This window comes from Salvelinus alpinus, chromosome 26 (assembly GCF_045679555.1).
Source record: "Salvelinus alpinus chromosome 26, SLU_Salpinus.1, whole genome shotgun sequence".
Lineage (NCBI taxonomy): Eukaryota > Metazoa > Chordata > Actinopteri > Salmoniformes > Salmonidae > Salvelinus > Salvelinus alpinus.
In genome coordinates, this window is record NC_092111.1 from 41,999,254 (window position 1) to 42,018,749 (window position 19,496).

At 44.0% G+C, this 19,496-nt stretch overlaps 1 protein-coding gene across 3 annotated transcripts; it reads left to right on the top strand.

The window, feature by feature from the left end:
* Positions 1 to 689: 689 nt before the first annotated feature.
* Positions 690 to 18,279, top strand: LOC139555327 (acetylcholinesterase collagenic tail peptide-like). 3 transcript variants are annotated; one of them, XM_071369038.1, is made up of 18 exons: positions 690 to 2,011; positions 2,857 to 2,968; positions 3,101 to 3,210; positions 3,369 to 3,509; positions 3,650 to 3,694; positions 5,624 to 5,650; positions 6,016 to 6,087; positions 6,180 to 6,242; positions 6,729 to 6,755; positions 7,718 to 7,762; positions 9,661 to 9,696; positions 9,772 to 9,852; positions 10,982 to 11,078; positions 13,012 to 13,166; positions 13,836 to 13,955; positions 14,856 to 14,976; positions 15,825 to 15,927; positions 16,209 to 18,279. In XM_071369038.1, the coding sequence occupies exons 2-18, from the start codon at positions 2,863 to 2,865 to the stop codon at positions 16,276 to 16,278; spliced, it is 1,419 nt and encodes a 472-aa protein (XP_071225139.1). In that variant the 5' UTR covers positions 690 to 2,011; positions 2,857 to 2,862; the 3' UTR covers positions 16,279 to 18,279. The 3 variants fall into 3 exon arrangements, with proteins under 3 accessions (XP_071225139.1, XP_071225140.1, XP_071225138.1); XM_071369037.1 differs by having other exon boundaries at positions 691 to 2,011; positions 2,860 to 2,968; XM_071369039.1 differs by lacking the exon at positions 6,729 to 6,755 and having other exon boundaries at positions 2,860 to 2,968.
* Positions 18,280 to 19,496: the final 1,217 nt, after the last annotated feature.

Below are 19,496 nucleotides of genomic sequence, written 5' to 3' on the forward strand. Positions count from 1 at the left end.
AAGCGGTGTGTTGTCCTTTACACCAGCTGTGGAATAGCAAGCGGTGTGTTGTCCTTTACACCAGCTGTGGAATAGCAAGCGGTGTGTTGTCCTTTACACCAGCTGTGGAATAGCAAGCGGTGTGTTGTCCTTTACACCAGCTGTGGAATAGTTCAAACACATAGAACGGATGGGAGTCTCTGTTTGAGAGGTTGGACACCCACAGTCTGGGCCCAGTGGACAGCAACAGTCTGGGCCCAGTGGACAGCAACAGTCTGGGCCCAGTGGACAGCAACAGTCTGGGCCCAGTGGACAGCAACAGTCTGGGCCCAGTGGACAGCAACAGTCTGGGCCCAGTGGACAGCAACAGTCTGGGCCCAGTGGACAGCAACAGTCTGGGCCCAGTGGACAGCAACAGTCTGGGCCCAGTGGACACCCACAGTCTGGGCCCAGTGGACAGCAACAGTCTGGGCCCAGTGGACAGCAACAGTCTGGGCCCAGTGGACAGCAACAGTCTGGGCCCAGTGGACACCCAGAGTCTGGGCCCAGTGGACAGCAACAGTCTGGGCCCAGTGGACAGCAACAGTCTGGGCCCAGTGGACAGCAACAGTCTGGGCCCAGTGGACAGCAACAGTCTGGGCCCAGTGGACAGCAACAGTCTGGGCCCAGTGGACAGCAACAGTCTGGGCCCAGTGGACAGCAACAGTCTGGGCCCAGTGGACAGCAACAGTCTGGGCCCAGTGGACAGCAAGAGTCTAGGCCCATTTACTTCCTTTCATATCTGTGGAAAAGCTGTGACACAAACTTGAAACTTTACATTTGAGTCATTTAGCAGAACCACTGGTGTCCAGAGCGACTTTCAGTTATGCGCATTCATCTTCATGTAGCCGGGTAAGACAACCACATATCACAGTCATAGCCTCCTCAATAAAGACACTATCAGCGGATTGTAAGTGTAACGATTGTCGTCTGGACAAGGAGAGGAGGACCAAGGTGCAGCGTGGACAGTGGTCATAATATTTAATAAAATAACCAACACTTGACAAAACAACAAACAAACAGTCCTGAAAGGTGAAACAAAAACACTAAACAGGAAACAACCACCCACAAACACAGTAGGAAAACAGGCTAAATATGATTCTCAATCAGAGACCACGATCGACACCTGCCTCTGATTGAGAACCGTACTAGGCCAAACACATAGAAATATAACAACCTAGACATACAACATAGAATGCCCACCCCAACTCACGCCCTGACCGAACTAAAATAAAGACATAAAAAATAAACTAAGGTCAGAGACCACGATCGACACCTGCCTCTGATTGAGAACCGTACTAGGCCAAACACATAGAAATATAACAACCTAGACATACAACATAGAATGCCCACCCCAACTCACGCCCTGACCGAACTAAAATAAAGACATAAAAAATAAACTAAGGTCAGAACGTGACAGTAAGACAACAAAAGACAAGACAAGTGCAAGAAAGGCAAGGGTGTCGCTTCTCATTTTTAATATGTTTTCACGGTACTTCCACTAGGTGGCAGTGGCTATTAGATATTGGGCATATATTGCACTGCGTTAGGTTAGGCTGCATTCCTACAGACAGATTTCATATCCAAAGATATTTGCTGAGTTGTGCCTTGCCTCCAGCCACTGGCAGCCAGTACTGTTCAGGGCTGCTGTCGTGACGCAGCTCCTCACTGTCGCGACGCAGCTCCTCACTGTCGCGAAGCAGCTCCTCACTGTCGCGACGCAGCTTCTCACTGTCGCGACGCAGCTCCTCACTGTCGCGACATATAAAAGGCACCCAGCTCTAATTTAATTGTGTCAACAACAACAACAACAAAGGAAGGAAGGAAATGGATCTATAAGTGAATCTGATTGATAAACAAGCTTGGGATACATTAGCTTACCTCTAAATGACGAGGAAGTAGAGGGACAGGGCGAAGAATCTGGGGAAGTAATCGCAACCAAAAGATCTCAAGTTGTGGATTCGACGGGATATTTGAACAGAATACCGTCAAGGTAATGGCACCCTGTTACACTGCTGTATCTTATCTATATGTATGTATTACATGATAAATGACTCGCAGGTGTTGAATGTTTTGACTGAATAGACAAGAGGTTTGATATCAGCAAGAGGACGCTCTCCCGCAAAGCCCAGGAGGGAACCGGTGATGCGTCCTTTTACTGCTGTCAAGACGCACCTGGAATAATACGGGTTCTTTACCAGCGAATCTGTTTTGGGATGTCTCGGGATGTTTTGGAATGTTTTGGGATGTTTTGGGATGTCTTGGGATATTTTGGGATGTCTTGGGATGTCTTGGGATGTTCTGGAATAATTTTGGGATGTTTTGGGATGTCTTGGGATGTTTTGGGATGTCTTGGGATGTCTTGGGATGTCTTAGGATGTTCTGGAATGTTTTGGGATGTTTTGGGATGTTTTGGGATGTCTTGGGATGTTTTGGGATGTCTTGGGATGTCTTGGGATGTTTTGGGATGTTTTGGGAACATGTCAACTAGATTTCAGTTAAAACAAGTTGGGTTTTGCTGAACGTTGCCTTTACTGCAGTGTAGAGTGGACGATTCACAAAGTCATTTGATTCCACCTCTGTCCGTCTGAATGAACATGTTGCTATTTTATTTTCCGTCGTATATATATATATATATATATATATATATATATATATATATATATATATATATATATATATAGAGAGAGAGAGAGAGAGAGGTTCTAATTCTGGCGCAGCTGAGGGAGTGTTAGCGCACGACTGTAATTACAGTGTCTTGAGCCCATCTGGTCCGCAACGAGCCGGTCATGACACAACACCGCACCTACTGAGCTTTACCCCGCGTGTGTGTACCAGCAGGATATGATGGAGATGGTGTGGATAGGACTGTGTCTTCAGCTCCTCCTCTGCCAGACATGGGCCCAGTCTTCATACCATCCCTTACACCATGTACTCCGTGCTCAAACAGGTAAGACTGGTGTGTGTGTGTGTGAGGAGGTGTCACTCTGACTGCTAGACTCAACTTATCCATCATGTGTTTCAGGTTTATTGATTTCTCTTAAATGGCTGTCTGTCATTGGTTCTGCCATGTGTCTGTCAGCCCTCAGGTCCCTGGATGAGCCAGTGAGGGTTGACCCCTGCTGTCTCTTGGCCCCTCCCCCACCCCCACTCTTCCCTCCACCTACCCTGCTCTGGAAGCGACGGACTGCGGTGAGGTTATACACACACACACACACACCATAACTGATGAGTAACCTTGTCTTGCACCTGAAGACCCAGAGCTATTGCCTGGACGTTAGCTCACATTATTGACAGACAGCTCCTGTTGGATACCCGATCAGACACTGTTACATAACCTGTGTTTGAAGGTTGACTATCCAGTGATAGGAGGAGGAGGAGGAGGAGGAGGAGGAGGAGGAGAGGAGGAAGAGCAGAGGTATAAACACCTGCCTGTGATCCCTGGATGTGAACCAGGACCCCAGGGGCCCAACGGACCCCCAGGACCAGAGGTGTGTGTGTGTGTGTGTGTGTGTGTGTGTGTGTGTGTGTGTGTGTGTGTGTGTGTGTGTGTGTGTGTGTGTGTGTGTGTGTGTGTGTGTGTGTGTGTGTGTGTCATTATAAATGTGTGAGCTGTATCAATTGTTTTCAGGGTCCTAGTGGGATGCCAGGAATTAGAGGACCAAAGGGAGAACAGGTGAATATTATGTGTGTCTGTGTGTCTTCATGTCTGTGTGTCTACATGTCTGTGTGTCTACATGTCTGTGTGTCTACATGTCTGTGTGTCTGTGTGTCTACATGTCTGTGTGTCTACATGTCAACATGTCTGTGTGTCTACAGTCATGGCCAAAAGTTTTGAGAATGACACAAATATTAATTTTCACAAAGTTTTCTGCTTCAGTGTCTTTAGATATTTTTGTCAGATGTTACGATTGAATACTGAAGTATAATTACAAGCATTTCATGAAAAATGCTTTTATTGACAATTACATGAAGTTGATGCAAAGAGTCAATATTTGCAGTGTTGACCTTCTTTTTCAAGACCTCTGCAATCCGCCCTGGCATGCTGTCAATTAACTTCTGGGTCACATGCTGACTGATGGCAGCCCATTCTTGCATAATCAATGCTTGGAGTCTGTCAGAATTTGTGGGTTTTTGTTTGTCCACCTGCCTCTTGAGGATTGACCACAAGGTCTCAATGGGATTAAGGTCTGGGGAGTTTCCTGGCCACAGACCCAAAATATCGATGTTTTGTTCCCCGGGCCACTTAGTTATCACTTTTGCCTTATGGCAAGGTGCTCCATCATGCTGGAAAAGGCATTGTTCGTCACCAAACTGATCCTGGATGGTTGGGAGAAGTTGCTCTCGGAGGATGTGTTGGTACCATTCTTTATTCATGGCTGTGTTCTTAGAAAAAATTGTGAGTTAGCCCACTCCCTTGGCTGAGAAGCAACCCCACACATGAATGGTCTCAGGATGCTTTACTGTTGGCATGACACAGGACTGATGGTAGCGCTCACCTTGTCTTCTCCGGACAAGCTTTTTTAATGGATGAAACAAACAATCAGAAAGGGGATTCATCAGAGAAAATGACTTTACCCCAGTCCTCATCAGTCCAATCCCTGTACCTTTTGCAGAATATCAGTCTGTCACTGATGTTTTTCCTGGAGAGAAGTGGCTTCTTTGCTGCCCTTCTTGACACCAGGCCATCCTCCAAAAGTCTTTGCCTCACTGTACGTGAATATGCACTCACACCTGCCTGCTGCCATTCCTGAGCAAGCTCTGTACTGGTGGGGCCCCGATCCCGCAGCTGAATCAACTTTCGAAGACGGTCCTGGCGCTTGCTGGACTTTCTTGGGCACCCTGAAGCCTTCTTCACATCAATTGAACCTCTCTCCTTGAAGTTCTTGATGATCCGATAAATGGTTGATTTAGGTGCAATCTTACTGGCAGCAATATCCTTGCCTGTGAAGCCCTTTTTATGCAAAGTAATGATGACGGCACGTGTTTCCTTGCAGGTAACCATGGTTGACAGAGGAAGAACAATGATTCCAAGCACCACCCTCCTTTTGAAGCTTCTAGTCTGTTATTCAAACTCAATCAGCATGACATAGTGATCTCCAGCCTTGTCCTCGTCAACACTCACACCTGTGTTAACGAGAGAATCACTGACATGATGTCAGCTGGTCCTTTTGTGGCAGGGCTGAAATGCAGTGGAAATGTTTTTGGGGGATTCAGTTAATTTGCATGACAAAGAGGGACTTTGCAATTAATTGCAATTAATCTGATCACTCTTCATAACATTCTGGAGTATATGCAAATTGCCATCATACAAACTGAGGCAGCAGACTTTGTGAAAATTAATATTTGTGTCATTCTCAAAACTTTTGGCCACGACTGTACATGTCTGTGTGTCTACATGTCTGTGTGTCTACATGTCTGTGTGTCTACATGTCTGTTTGTGTGCATAAGAGATGTTATTGACACCATCAGAGACACATCTTGTGCGGAAGGCATTTTGTGTGTGTGTGTTTGTGTGTGTGTGTTTGTGTTTGTCATACATTGTGTCCTTAACAGATTCTCTGAGTACTAATGAACACATCCCTCATTTCTTCTTGTCATCCAGGGAGAGATCGGACGACCAGGGTCAAAGGTGAGACTCCACACAGACACAAAGACACACACCACACCACACCACACTGTTTACTGGGGCACCAAGCTGAAGTCAGATATCTTGTTCGCTCAGGATTCAAGATATTATATAAAAAATCCTGTATTTTTTTTTCTATCCTGTGTCTCTTTTGTTTCATTCATCAGTTGGAGTTCTGTGGTTATTGATTTAAATACTGTCTTAGATCGGGTCTGCAGCAGGTCTGACACAGTTTCAAGAGAGCCAGTTAATGTATCACCATTGTTTTCTACGAGCCTGTGGATCCTAATACACTAGTGTGTATCATCTGTATGGAATTTAGTCAATCCTTTTTGCAGTAGTGTAAATGTGCCTTTTGTTTATTCCAGGGTCGTACTGGTCCTCCTGGGTTACCAGGTAGACACGGACTAGCTGGATGGCCCGGTCCAGAGGGACCCAACGTAAGTCTCTCACCCCTCTTAATAATGAATATCTCTCTATGGAGGTCTTGTGGTGTCAGCAACACGCAGGTGAATAAACCTTCTGTTTCCAGGGACAGAAAGGAGACCCAGGATTGATGGGTCTGCCGGGGATGAGAGGACCACATGGGGCTAAGGTCTGTATCACAGAAACACAATCAAACAAACATATTTCCTCCTCTCACACAAATGGACACACATGCAAACCACCATACACACCAGAACAGAGATCAATAATACAGGTAAACACCATACACACCAGAACAGAGATCATGAATACAGGTAAACACCATACACACCAGAACAGAGATCATTAATACAGGTAAACACCATACACACCAGAACAGAGATCATTAATACAGGTAAACACCATACACACCAGAACAGAGATCATTAAAACAGGTAAACACCATACACACCAGAACAGAGATCATTAATACAGGTAAACACCATACACACCAGAACAGAGATCATGAATACAGGTAAACACCATACACACCAGAACAGAGATCATTAAAACAGGTAAACACCATACACACCAGAACAGAGATCATTAATACAGGTAAACACCATACACACCAGAACAGAGATCATTAAGACATGATTTCTTTCTCTCACTCCAGGGTCTTCCTGGTTATAAAGGAGAGAAGGTGAGCTCAGATCATACTGATCAGACCATGCTGTTATAACTACATTACCCAGATCATACTGATCAGACCATGCTGTTATAACTACATTACCCAGATCATACTGATCATACCATGTTGTTATAACTACATTACCCAAATCATACTCATCATTACCCAGATCATACTTATCATTACCCAGATCATACTTATCATTACGCAGATCATACTTATCATTACCCATATCATACTCAGCATTACCCAGATCATACTCATCATTACCCAGATCATACTTATCATTACCCAGATCATACTCATCATTACCCAGATCATACTTATCATTACCCAGATCATACTTATCATTACGCAGATCATACTTATCATTACCCATATCATACTCAGCATTACCCAGATCATACTCATCATTACCCAAATCATACTTATCATTACCCAGATCATACTTATCATTACCCAGATCATACTCATCATTACGCAGATCATACTCATCATTACCCAGATCATACTTATCATTACCCAGATCATACTCATCATTACGCAGATCATACTCATCATTACCCAGATCATACTTATCATTACCCATATCATACTCAGCATTACCCAGATCATACTCATCATTACCCAAATCATACTTATCATTACCCAGATCATACTTATCATTACCCTTATCATACTCATCATTACCCAGATCATACTTATCATTACCCATATCATACTCATCATTACCCAGATCATACTCATCATTACCCAGATCATACTTATCATTACCCAGATCATACTTATCATTACCCATATCATACTCATCATTACCCATATCATACTCATCATTACCCAGATCATACTTATCATTACCCAGATCATACTTATCATTACCCAGATCATACTCATCAGGCCACGCTGCTCAAACTACATTCCCCATAATGATTAGCATTCTATCATATACTCTCTCTCTCCCGCCCTCCCGCCAGGGGTCTCGTGGTGATTCAGGCGTATTGGGACCGAAGGGGAACAAGGTGGGTCTTGTAACTGGACGTCATCTAGTGTGCTTTAGTGTGCTAGTGTGCTTTAACCTAGCATTGTGTATTAACCTAGCATTGTGCTTTAACCTAGCATTGTGTATTAACCTAGCATTGTGTATTAACCTAGCATTGTGTATTAACCTAGCATTGTGCTTTAACCTAGCATTGTATATGATAGGATAGGATAAAGTAATCCTTCTCACTCCCCCCCCCCTTAAAAGATTTAGATGCACTATTGTAAAGTGGCCGTTCCACTGGATGTCATAAGGTGAATGCACCAATTTGTAAGTCGCTCTGGATAAGAGCGTCTGCTAAATGACTTAAATGTAAATGTAATTGTGTATTAACCTAGCATTGTGCTTTAACCTAGCATTGTGTATTAACCTAGCATTGTGCTTTAACCTAGCATTGTGTATTAACCTAGCATTGTGCTTTAACCTAGCATTGTGCTTTAACCTAGCATTGTGCTTTAACCTAGCATTGTGCATTAACCTAGCATTGTGTATTAACCTAGCATTGTGTATTAACCTAGCATTGTGTATTAACCTAGCATTGTGCATTAACCTAGCATTGTGCATTAACCTAGCATTGTGCATTAACCTAGCGTGGTGCATTAACCTAGCATTGTGTATTAACCTAGCATTGTGTATTAACCTAACATGTGCATTAACCTAACATTGTTCATTAACCTAACATTGTTCATTAACCTAGCATTGTTCATTAACCTAGCATTGTGCATTAACCTAGCATTGTGTATTAACCTAGCATTGTGTATTAACCTAGCATTGTGCTTTAACCTAGCATTGTGCATTAACCTAGCATTGTGCATTAACCTATCATTGTGCATTAACCTAGAATTGTGTATTAACCTAGCATTGTGCATTAACCTAGCATTGTGCTTTAACCTAGCATTGTGCTTTAACCTAGCATTGTGTATTAACCTAGCATTGTGCATTAACCTAGCCTTGTGCTTTAACCTAGCATTGTGCTTTAACATAGCATTGTGCATTAACCTAGCATTGTTCATTAACCTAGCATTGTTCATTAACCTAGCATTGTGCTTTAACCTAGCATTGTGTACTAACCTAGCATTGTGCAATAACCAAGCATTGTGTATTAACCTAGCATTGTGCATTAACCTAGCATTGTGTATTAACCTAGCATTGCGCATTAACCTAGCATTGTGCATTAACCTAGCATTGTGCATTAACCTAGCATTGTGCATTAACCTAGCATTGTTCATTAACCTAGCATTGTTCATTAACCTAGCATTGTGCTTTAACCTAGCATTGTGTACTAACCTAGCATTGTGCAATAACCAAGCATTGTGTATTAACCTAGCATTGTGCATTAACCTAGCATTGTGTATTAACCTAGCATTGTGCATTAACCTAGCATTGTGTATTAACCTAGCATTGTGCATTAACCTAGCATTGTGCATTAACCTAGCATTGTGCATTAACCTAGCATTGTGCATTAACCTAGCATTGTGCATTAACCTAGCATTGTGCATTAACCTAGCATTGTGCATTAACCTAGCAATGTGCATTAACCTAGCACTGTGCATTAACCTAGCATTGTGCATTAACCTAGCATTGTGCATTAACCTAGCATTGTGCATTAACCTAGCATTGTGCATTAACCTAGCATTGTGCATTAACCTAGCATTGTGCATTAACCTAGCATTGTGCATTAACCTTTAACCTGGCATTGTGCATTAACCTAGCGTTGTGCATTAACCTAGCATTGTGTATTAACCTAGCATTGTGTATTAACCTAGCATTGTGCATTAACCTAGCGTTGTGCATTAACCTAGCATTGTGCATTAACATCACCTTCTCAGAGACAGCGAGAAGCTGATGCTTCTTTCTCTTCTATTTTCTTCTCTCTAGGGTTCCAGAGGCCTATCTGGGATGTCGGGACACAAGGTGAGAAACAACAACCCACGGGATCTATATTATTTTTTTTAAATGGTTTATTATCTCTGTTCTTTCTTTTCTCAGGGAGAGATGGGATCGAAGGGAGACCCGGGAATTTCAGGAAAAAGAGGTCCCGCTGGCCGACCTGGGAAGACTGGAAAACAGGTGGGAGAGAGTGGAGAAAAGTAGAGACATTAGAAGCCCTCTAAGGTGGTTTACAGAGTATTCGTGTGTTAGTCAGCTCAGTGCCGAGGATGTTCTAATCTAATGATATATGCCCTTTAGCATTTAGCATTTAGCATTTAATCCAACCTACGATCCTTGGTGTTGCTCTATACTCTCCTCAACTGAGCCACACAGGACTACTTTGTTACTGCTGATATGTGTGTGTAGGAGGGGGTAGCCCATTGGTACCAGATTCTTGACACAGACACACCCCTGTCCTTACCCTGTCATCTGATAGGTGTCTCCTCCAGAGCTAATTCTGTCAAACACGGTGTATTTCCTGTTCTATATTAAAACCTCTACGTGTGGTGCTCTGAGAAAGCTTTCTCTGAGCCTGTTGGTCCAAGACCCGATTCTCTCTCTCTGTCTCTCCCTCTCTCTATTCCTCTCTCTTTCTCTCTCTCTCTCTCTCTCTCTCTCGCTCAGTAGCTCTCAATTCAATTTAAAAGGTTTTATTTCGATAGAACGTGTTCCCACATACATAGCCAAAGTAAACATAGAGACACATATCAAATCAATGATGACACAGATACATAATAATAGGAAAAATAATAATTCTCCAGTAGTAACAACTAACAGGACACTACAGTAACAAAAGGTAGCGACGTTGTCGATCTGGTTGGTCGTTCCACTGGCTGTCTCTACGGGTGTGGACGGAAGCTGCTAATATGTCACGAAGGGGGTTTTCTCCCAATACATATTAGATTTGTCCATTTATTCTGATTTGTTTTCAATGTAGGGGAAGAAAATTGCCTGTAAGTCTATATAGTTCTGACATTGTAGGACAAAATGGAGCTCTGTCTGTATAGTTCTGACGGTGTAGGACCAAATGTAGCTGTATCTGCTGCAATCTCTCTCTCTATCTGTGAAGATTTTACTAGGCATCAAGACTATCATTGGTGTCTCCAACTACATAGATCACCTAAAGTGTGTGTGTGTGTGTGTGTGTGTGTGTGTGTGTGTGTGTGTGTGTGTGTGTGTGTGTGTGTGTGTGTGTGTGTGTGTGTGTGTGTGTGTGTGTGTGTGTGTGTGTGTGTGTGTGTGTGTGTGTGTGTGTGTGTGTGTGTAGGGTAAAAAGGGTCAGGGTGGAATCCCAGGTCCTATGGGTCCTACAGGTCCTGCTGGTCCCTCTGGTCATCCTGGACCCCCTGGACTACCTGCCTCAGGTAGGATAATACCCCCTGGACTACCTGCCTCAGGTAGGATAAGACCCCCTGGACTACCTGCCTCGGGTAAGATAAGACCCCCTGGAGTACCTGCCTCGGGTATGATAAGACCAGCTGGACTACCTGCCTCGGGTAAGATAATACCCCCTGGACTACCTGCCTTAGGTAAGATAAGAACCCCTGGACTACCTGCCTCAGGTAAGATAAGACCCCCTGGACTACCTGCCTCAGGTAAGATAAGACCCCCTGGAGTACCTGCCTCGGGTATGATAAGACCAGCTGGACTACCTGCCTCGGGTAGGATAATACCCCCTGGACTACCTGCCTCGGGTAAGATAAGACCCCCTGGAGTACCTGCCTCGGGTAAGATAAGACCCACTGGAGAACCTGCCTCGGGTAAGATAAGACCCCCTGGAGTACCTGCCTCGGGTAAGATAAGACCCCCTGGAGTACCTGCCTCGAGTAAGATAAGACCCCCTGGACTACCTGCCTCAGGTAAGATAAGACCACCTGGACTACCTGCCTCAGGTAAGATAAGACCACCTGGACTACCTGCCTCAGGTAAGATAAGACCCCCTGGACTACCTGCCTCGGGTAAGATAAGACCCCCTGGAGTACCTGCCTCGGGTAAGATAAGACCCCCTGGACTACCTGCCTCAGGTAAGATAAGACCACCTGGACTACCTGCCTCAGGTAAGATAAAACCAGCTGGACTACCTGCCTCAGGTAAGATTAGACCACCTGGACTACCTGCCTCAGGTAAGATAAGACCCCCTGGACTACCTGCCTCAGGTAAGATTAGACCACCTGGACTACCTGCCTCAGGTAAGATAAAACCAGCTGGACTACCTGCCTCAGGTAAGATAAGAACCCCTGGACTACCTGCCTCAGGTAAGATAAGATCACCTGGACTACCTGCCTCAGGTAAGATAAGACCCCTGGACTACCTGCCTCAGGTAAGATAAGACCCCCTGGACTTCCTGCCTCAGGTAAGATAAGACCCCTGGACAACCTGCCTCAGGTAAGATAAGACCCCTGGACAACCTGCCTCAGGTAAGATAAGACCCCTGGACTACCTGCCTCAGGTAAGATAAGATCCTCTGGACTACCTGCCTCAGGTAAGATAAGACCCCCTGGACTACCTGCCTCAGGTAAGATAAGACCCTCTGGACTACCTGCCTCAGGTAAGATAAGACCACCTGGACTTCCTGCCTCAGGTAAGATAAGACCCCTGGACTACCTGCCTCAGGTAAGATAAGACCCTCTGGACTACCTGCCTCAGGTAAGATAAGACCACCTGGACTACCTGCCTCAGGTAACATAAGACCCCCTGGACTACCTGCCTCAGGTAAGATAAGACCCCTGGACTACCTGCCTCAGGTAAGATAAGACCACCTGGACTACCTGCCTCAGGTAAGATAAGACCAACTGGATTACCTGCCTCAGGTAAGATAAGAACCCCTGGACTACCTGCCTCAGGTAACATAAGACCCCTGGACTACCTGCCTCAGGTAAGATAAGACCAACTGGATTACCTGCCTCAGGTAAGATAAGACCACCTGGACTACCTGCCTCAGGTAACATAAGACCCCTGGACTACCTGCCTCAGGGAAGATCACCTGGACTACTTGCCTCAGGTAAGATAAGACCCCCTGGACTACCTGCCTCAGGTAAGATCACCTGGACTACCTGCCTCAGGTAACATAAGACCCCTGGACTTCCTGCCTCAGGTAAGATAAGACCCCTGGACTTCCTGCCTCAGGTAAGATAAGACCCCCTGGACTACCTGCCTCAGGTAACATAAGACCCCTGGACTACCTGGGGGGCATGAATGCTTTCTGAAAACACTTTATATTTTTGTGTGTTCTGGGTAAGTGTGTTTATTTTTGAATAAGAGTCTGTTGTGATGATCTGTGTGTGTGTGTGTGTTCAGCCCTGTACCTGGTGGGGGAGAAGGGAGAAAAAGGTGTAGCAGGACATCCAGGTCACTGTGACTGTAACACCTATGGTGGTAACACCCCTCAGGGAGTCAACAGCCCCCCCTACGCCAGTTACACACAACGGGGCAACTATCACAAAGTCCCTGCGGTGAGACAAACCTCCTCTCACTCCCTCGCTCTTTACACACCTCTACTCGGTCCCTCGCTCTTAACACACCTCTACTCAGTCCCTCGCTCTTTACACACCTCTACTCGGTCCCTCGCTCTTTACACACCTCTACTCAGTCCCTTGCTCTTAACACACCTCTACTCGGTCCCTCGCTCTTTACACATCTCTACTCAGTCCCTCGCTCTTTACACACCTCTACTCAGTCCCTCGCTCTTTACACACCTCTACTCAGTCCCTCGCTCTTTACACACCTCTACTCAGTCCCTCGCTCTTTACACACCTCTACTCAGTCCCTCGCTCTTTACACACCTCTACTCAGTCCCTTGCTCTTTACACATCTCTACTCAGTCCCTCGCTCTTTACACACCTCTACTCAGTCCCTCGCTCTTGACACACCTAGACTCAGTCCCTCGCTCTTTACACACCTCTACTCAGTCCCTCGCTCTTTACACACCTCTACTCAGTCCCCTCGCTCTTTACACATCTCTACTTACTCACTCTCTATCTCTCTGTCCTCTCTATCCCTCTCTTTTTCTATCACGTACACCACCTACAGTACACTTCTCAAGTACTCAAGTTGGACAACTTCAATATGTATTCGTTTCTTTGCAATATTTAGTGAAAGTTTTCTGTCTGGTTTGCGTGTAGATCTCTGTAGTGGACAGTGAGGAGGAGTTAGACCGTCTCCACACGGTCAATGCCATCGCCTTCAGGAAGGACCAGAGATCCCTCTACTTCAAAGACAAAGATGGCTGGCAGCCCATACAGGTACTATACTATACTATACTATACAGGTACTGTACTATACAGGTACTATACTATACAGGTACTGTACTATACAGGTACTATACTATACAGGTACTATACTATACAGGTACTGTACTATACAGGTACTGTACTATACAGGCACTATATTATACTATACTATACAGGTACTGTACTATACAGGTACTATACTACACAGATACTATACTATGCAGGTACTATACCATACATGTACTATACTATACTATACAGGTACTATACTGTACAGGTGCTACACTATACTATACAGGTACTATACTATACAGTTACTACCCTATAATATACAGGTACTATAATATAAATGCATTATACTATACTATACATGTACTATACTATACAGGGACAATACTATACAGGTACTATACAATATATGTACTATACTATACTATACAGGTACCATACTATACTATACAATTAATATAGTAATCTACACAGGTACTATACTATGCATGTGCTATACTATTATTATATATGTATTGTATTGTACAGATAATTTACTATACTATACAGGTACTATACTATACAGGTACTATATTATAATACGTATTGTATTGTACAGATACTTTACTATACTATACTATACAGGTACTATATTATATATGTATTATAGGAGACAGGGCTTTAGATGTCTTTGGTCCATCACCTCAGGAAAAACGAATGGTACTGACTAACAGAAATACAGCACTAAGCACACGAGAGTTCTAGATAGTTTTTTCCATATTGAATACACCTCAGAATTGTGTATTTTGTGTATATTGTTATATGAAAGCGTATTTAATACAATTTTCAATCTGTTAAAAAAAAAAAATAGCTGGGATTGAATGTTAAATCAAATGTTGTCAAACCGTGTTGTAACCGGTCCAGGCGTTCCAGTCGACGGAGAAGGTTCCGGAGAGGATTGGTGTGTGTGGGGACGGACTGGTGCAGGCGCAGAACGGAGAGGAATGTGACGACGGAAACAAGGTCATCACGGACGCCTGTCTCAGTGAGTCACACACACACTCGTACGTACGCACACACACACAGACACACAGATAATCATGCATAAACACAGACAAAAAACACACATAGACAAGGTTTACAGGCAATGACATTGATAAAGTCGCAATAGGAAATGCATGCACACACACTCACTCACACACACACAGACAGACACACACACACTCACACACACACACAGACAGAGAAAGACACACAATTACACATGCATACGCAAACACACTAGCCTATAGGCCTCTGTCCCGACATACGATGTGATAAGGGAAGCTAGGTAAATACTGACCGTTAGGTATATACTGTATATCACTATTGGGTCATTAATCTCTCAGCCTGTCACTATTTCTCCAACTTAATTAAATTAGTTTTAAATGCTGTATCAGCATCAACGTCATAAATAGGGTTGCCAAAGCGATTAATAATCTCGCTCGCTCGCTCCCTTCTTCCCTCTCGCCCTCTTTTATCTTCCTTCCGCTCTCTCTCTCTCTTCCTCTGTCTGTATCTCTCCCTCTCTCTTTCTCCATCCCTTCCTTCTCTCTCTCTCCTCCTCTATCTTCCTCCCCCTCTCTCTCTCCATCCCTTCCTTCCTTCTCTCTCTCTCCCTCTCCATCCCTTCCTTCTATCTCTCCTTCCCTTCCTTCTCTCGCTCCTCCTCTCCCTCCCTCCCTCTCTCTCTTCATCCCTTCCTTCTATCTCTCCTTCCCTTCCTTCTCTCGCTCCTCCTCTCCCTCCCTCCCTCTCTCTCCATCCCTTCCTTCTCTCTCTCCTCTCTTTCCCTCCCTCTCTCTCCATCCCTTCCTTCTCGCTCTCCCCCTCCCTCCTATCTCTTCCCTGTAGATTGTAGGTGGGCGTACTGTGGAGATGGCTATCGTCATGAGGGCCTGGAGGACTGTGATGGAAAAGACTTTGGCTACCAGACCTGCACATCATATCTCCCTGGGTATGTTCCCAGATTCCCTCCTTACACACGCACGCACGCACGCACGCACGCACGCACGCACGCACGCACGCACGCACGCACGCACGCACGCACGCACGCACGCAGGCAGGCAGGCAGGCAGGCAGGCAGGCAGGCAGGCAGGCAGGCAGGCACGCACGCACGCACGCACGCACGCACGCACGCACGCACGCACGCACGCACACACACACACACACACACACACACACACACACACACACACACTATAGTGTCCTGTTAAAGTGTGTCCTCTCTTGTTTCAGGTCTTTTGGGAATCTCAGGTGTACCGAGTCCTGTTCCATTGATTCTACTGGCTGCAAATACTTCACCTGAGCCAATGAGAAGATGTTATTGCAGTATTACCAATTGTGATTGGTCCACCTTCAGCAAGCCTCTATTTTGATAGGTTGCTACTTCAGCTCTGTTCTGGAGTGTTCCATAAAGGAGGGCACCTACCTCTTATATGACTGACTGTGTGCAATTATGAAAAACTAAAACAAACAATGTATTTTCCTGTAAGCTACTGTTGGGGGACAGCTACGGCTACGGGAGACCCCTGTATTCTGTCTGCATGAGTTTGGCCGCATGACTAGGGCTGTGTGACTGTTCTAGTGGCTCTACGCTGGTATCTCTGGCCGTAGCTGTTAACCAATGTTAAAAGACACTGGAGCTAATTGTGCAATATGTGTAAGTTAAACAGTAAGTTAAACAGTAAGTTATACAGTAAGTTATACAGTAAGTTATACAGTAAGTTATACAGTAAGTTATACAGTAAGTTAAACAGTAAGTTATACAGTAAGATAAACAATAAGTTATACACTAAGTTATACAGTAAGATTGTAATGTGCATAAGCTGAATCATGTCAGTAAAGGTAAGCTTGATGTTTTGATATCCATATGTTAAACTAAGAAAGCAACCTGGGACCACGTATGTATTTAGAGCCACATGTGACTGCCTGTTTACTAATTGATGGGTTTGTTCTCTTTATGTTAAGACTTAAAGGTGTTACTCAAGTTGTAACTCACAGGACTATTTAGCTAAGAAGCAAAACAAAACAGAGTGTGTAAATAGCTCTGCTTGATGTATTTAATCTTTATTTAATTAATTGAGAACAAATGATCTCTTACAATAAGGACCTATTATTTGTATTTATATATTTATGAAGTGACTACAATGTGTGCATGTTGATGCTCTGGTCTACCACAGACTAGGACTGTTGATGCTCTGGTCTACTGTATACTAGGAGTGTTGATGCTCTGGTCTACTGTATACTAGGAGTGTTGATGCTCTGGTCTACTGTATACTAGGACTGTTGATGCTTATGTGTAGGGTCTACCACAGACTAGGAGTGTTGATGCTCTGGTCTACCACAGAGTAGGACTGTGTACAATAATCTTTGCCTTTTAGCAATAATATGTACTGAATACATTGTGTGTATTACACATTGGCATTGTTGAATACTCCTTTCTGATTGGCTTGAAGGGCATTCTAGAGCGTGCATTATTTCCTGTTTACGCACGGCATATATGCACGATAGAATTCAATGGCTATAGTTCATTTTAATTTTGACATGTTTAGTTTGAGCTGCTTTTGAATGTAAAAGTCAAATTGAAAACAGTATTGGTATTGTTGAATTAGATTTCATAATAGCAAGCTAGGACTGAGGGTTTCGTTATCTAACCTAGCGAGTCTGTTTGTTTGGTTACCACGGCAACTACTGTAGCTACAGTATCTAGTCAACTTGCTAGCTTATTCAGTGGTTGTTCAACACATTTCTACCGGTAAAATAACACATTTCCAGTAGTAAATGTGTTCAATTATACCCACGGTATAAAAGGGAAAGGTTAGTTCACCGTTAACGCGTCGTTCATTATTTTCCATAGGTTCATTAACAGTGAACTGACCTTTCCACGGAGCGGCATTATTTTCTACAGAACGCATAACGTTAGAGCCCCGAGTTGATTATACCTTTTATACCGTGGGTATAATTTAATACATTTACTACTGAAAATGCGTTCTTTTACCGGTAGAAATGTGTTGAACAACAACTGAATAAACTAGCAAGTTGACTATATACTGTAGTTACAGTAGTTGCCGTGGGCTATTTCATCAAATAATCTGATACGGAACTGTAGCCATCGATGAAGAATGTGAACGTTACACCAGCATGATATAAATTCAGTAACACACATTGTTTCATCTCTCTCCATATAAAGTTCATAATATATAATGTTCAATCAGCTTTTGCTAAACTGAATAGTTGATGGCATGTTGATTTGTCTACATGAGAAATTCGGGTTTTTTTTTAATTAAAAAGTGAATAAAAAGTGTCATTAGTCTTCTGTAACTCACTTCCAATGCATGCAGGTGTAGGTCTATTGTTAATCTGATTATCTTCCCCATCCTTCTTGTACTTTATCATTTGAAGGCTTCGACATTGATACTTCTTTGAGCTACAGTAGGTCTTTTAGTTTAGCCTGGTCCCAGATCTGTCTGTAGCCTGGTCCCAGATCTGTCTGTAGCCTGGTCCCAGATCTGTCTGTAGCCTGGTCCCAGATCTGTCTGTAGCCTGGTCCCAGATCTGTCTGTAGCCTGGTCCCAGATCTGTCTGTAGCCTGGTCCCAGATCTGTCTGTAGCCTGGTCCCAGATCTGTTTGTGCTTTTGCCTATTCCATTGTCATTGTCAAGCTCAACTGTTTCATAAGGGGTTGGCCAGAAGGCCAACTGGGTACCAGTCTGTGTAGCTATCGTTCAGTCTGTTTAGCTATCGTTCAGTCTGTTTAGCTATCGTTCAGTCTGTCTAGCTATCGTTCAGTCTGTCTAGCTATCGTTCAGTCTGTTTAGCTATCGTTCAGTCTGTGTAGCTATCGCTCAGTCTGTTTAGCTATCGCTCAGTCTGTCTAGCTATCGTTCAGTCTGTTTAGCTATCGTTCAGTCTGTTTAGCTATCGTTCAGTCTGTTTAGCTATCGCTCAGTCTGTCTAGCTATCGTTCAGTCTGTTTAGCTATCGTTCAGTCTGTTTAGCTATCGTTCAGTCTGTTTAGCTATCGCTCAGTCTGTCTAGCTATCGTTCAGTCTGTTTAGCTATCGCTCAGTCTGTCTAGCTATCGTTCAGTCTGTGTAGCTATCGTTCAGTCTGTTTAGCTATCGTTCAGTCTGTTTAGCTATCGTTCAGTCTGTTTAGCTATCGCTCAGTCTGTCTAGCTATCGTTCAGTCTGTTTAGCTATCGTTCAGTCTGTTTAGCTATCGTTACACTCCTTGCCACTCTTGTAATTGTAAACAATCTTTAGCATATGACACAGAGTACAAGGAGTGGAATGTTATTTAAACAGACTAGTACACAGGACACCCAGGATACTTCCAGTAGGCTATGCATTCCATTCCACTGACCTGCAAGATCACAGCCAGGAATTTTAGAACGCCCGCTCCAAAGAAAAAAGGTGGGGAATATGTCAATACAGAACATTCAAAACCAATCACAGCAACGCTTCCTGCAACAACTTGCATGATGAAATGTCTGGTTGTCACTAGTTACCACAGCCACAAAGT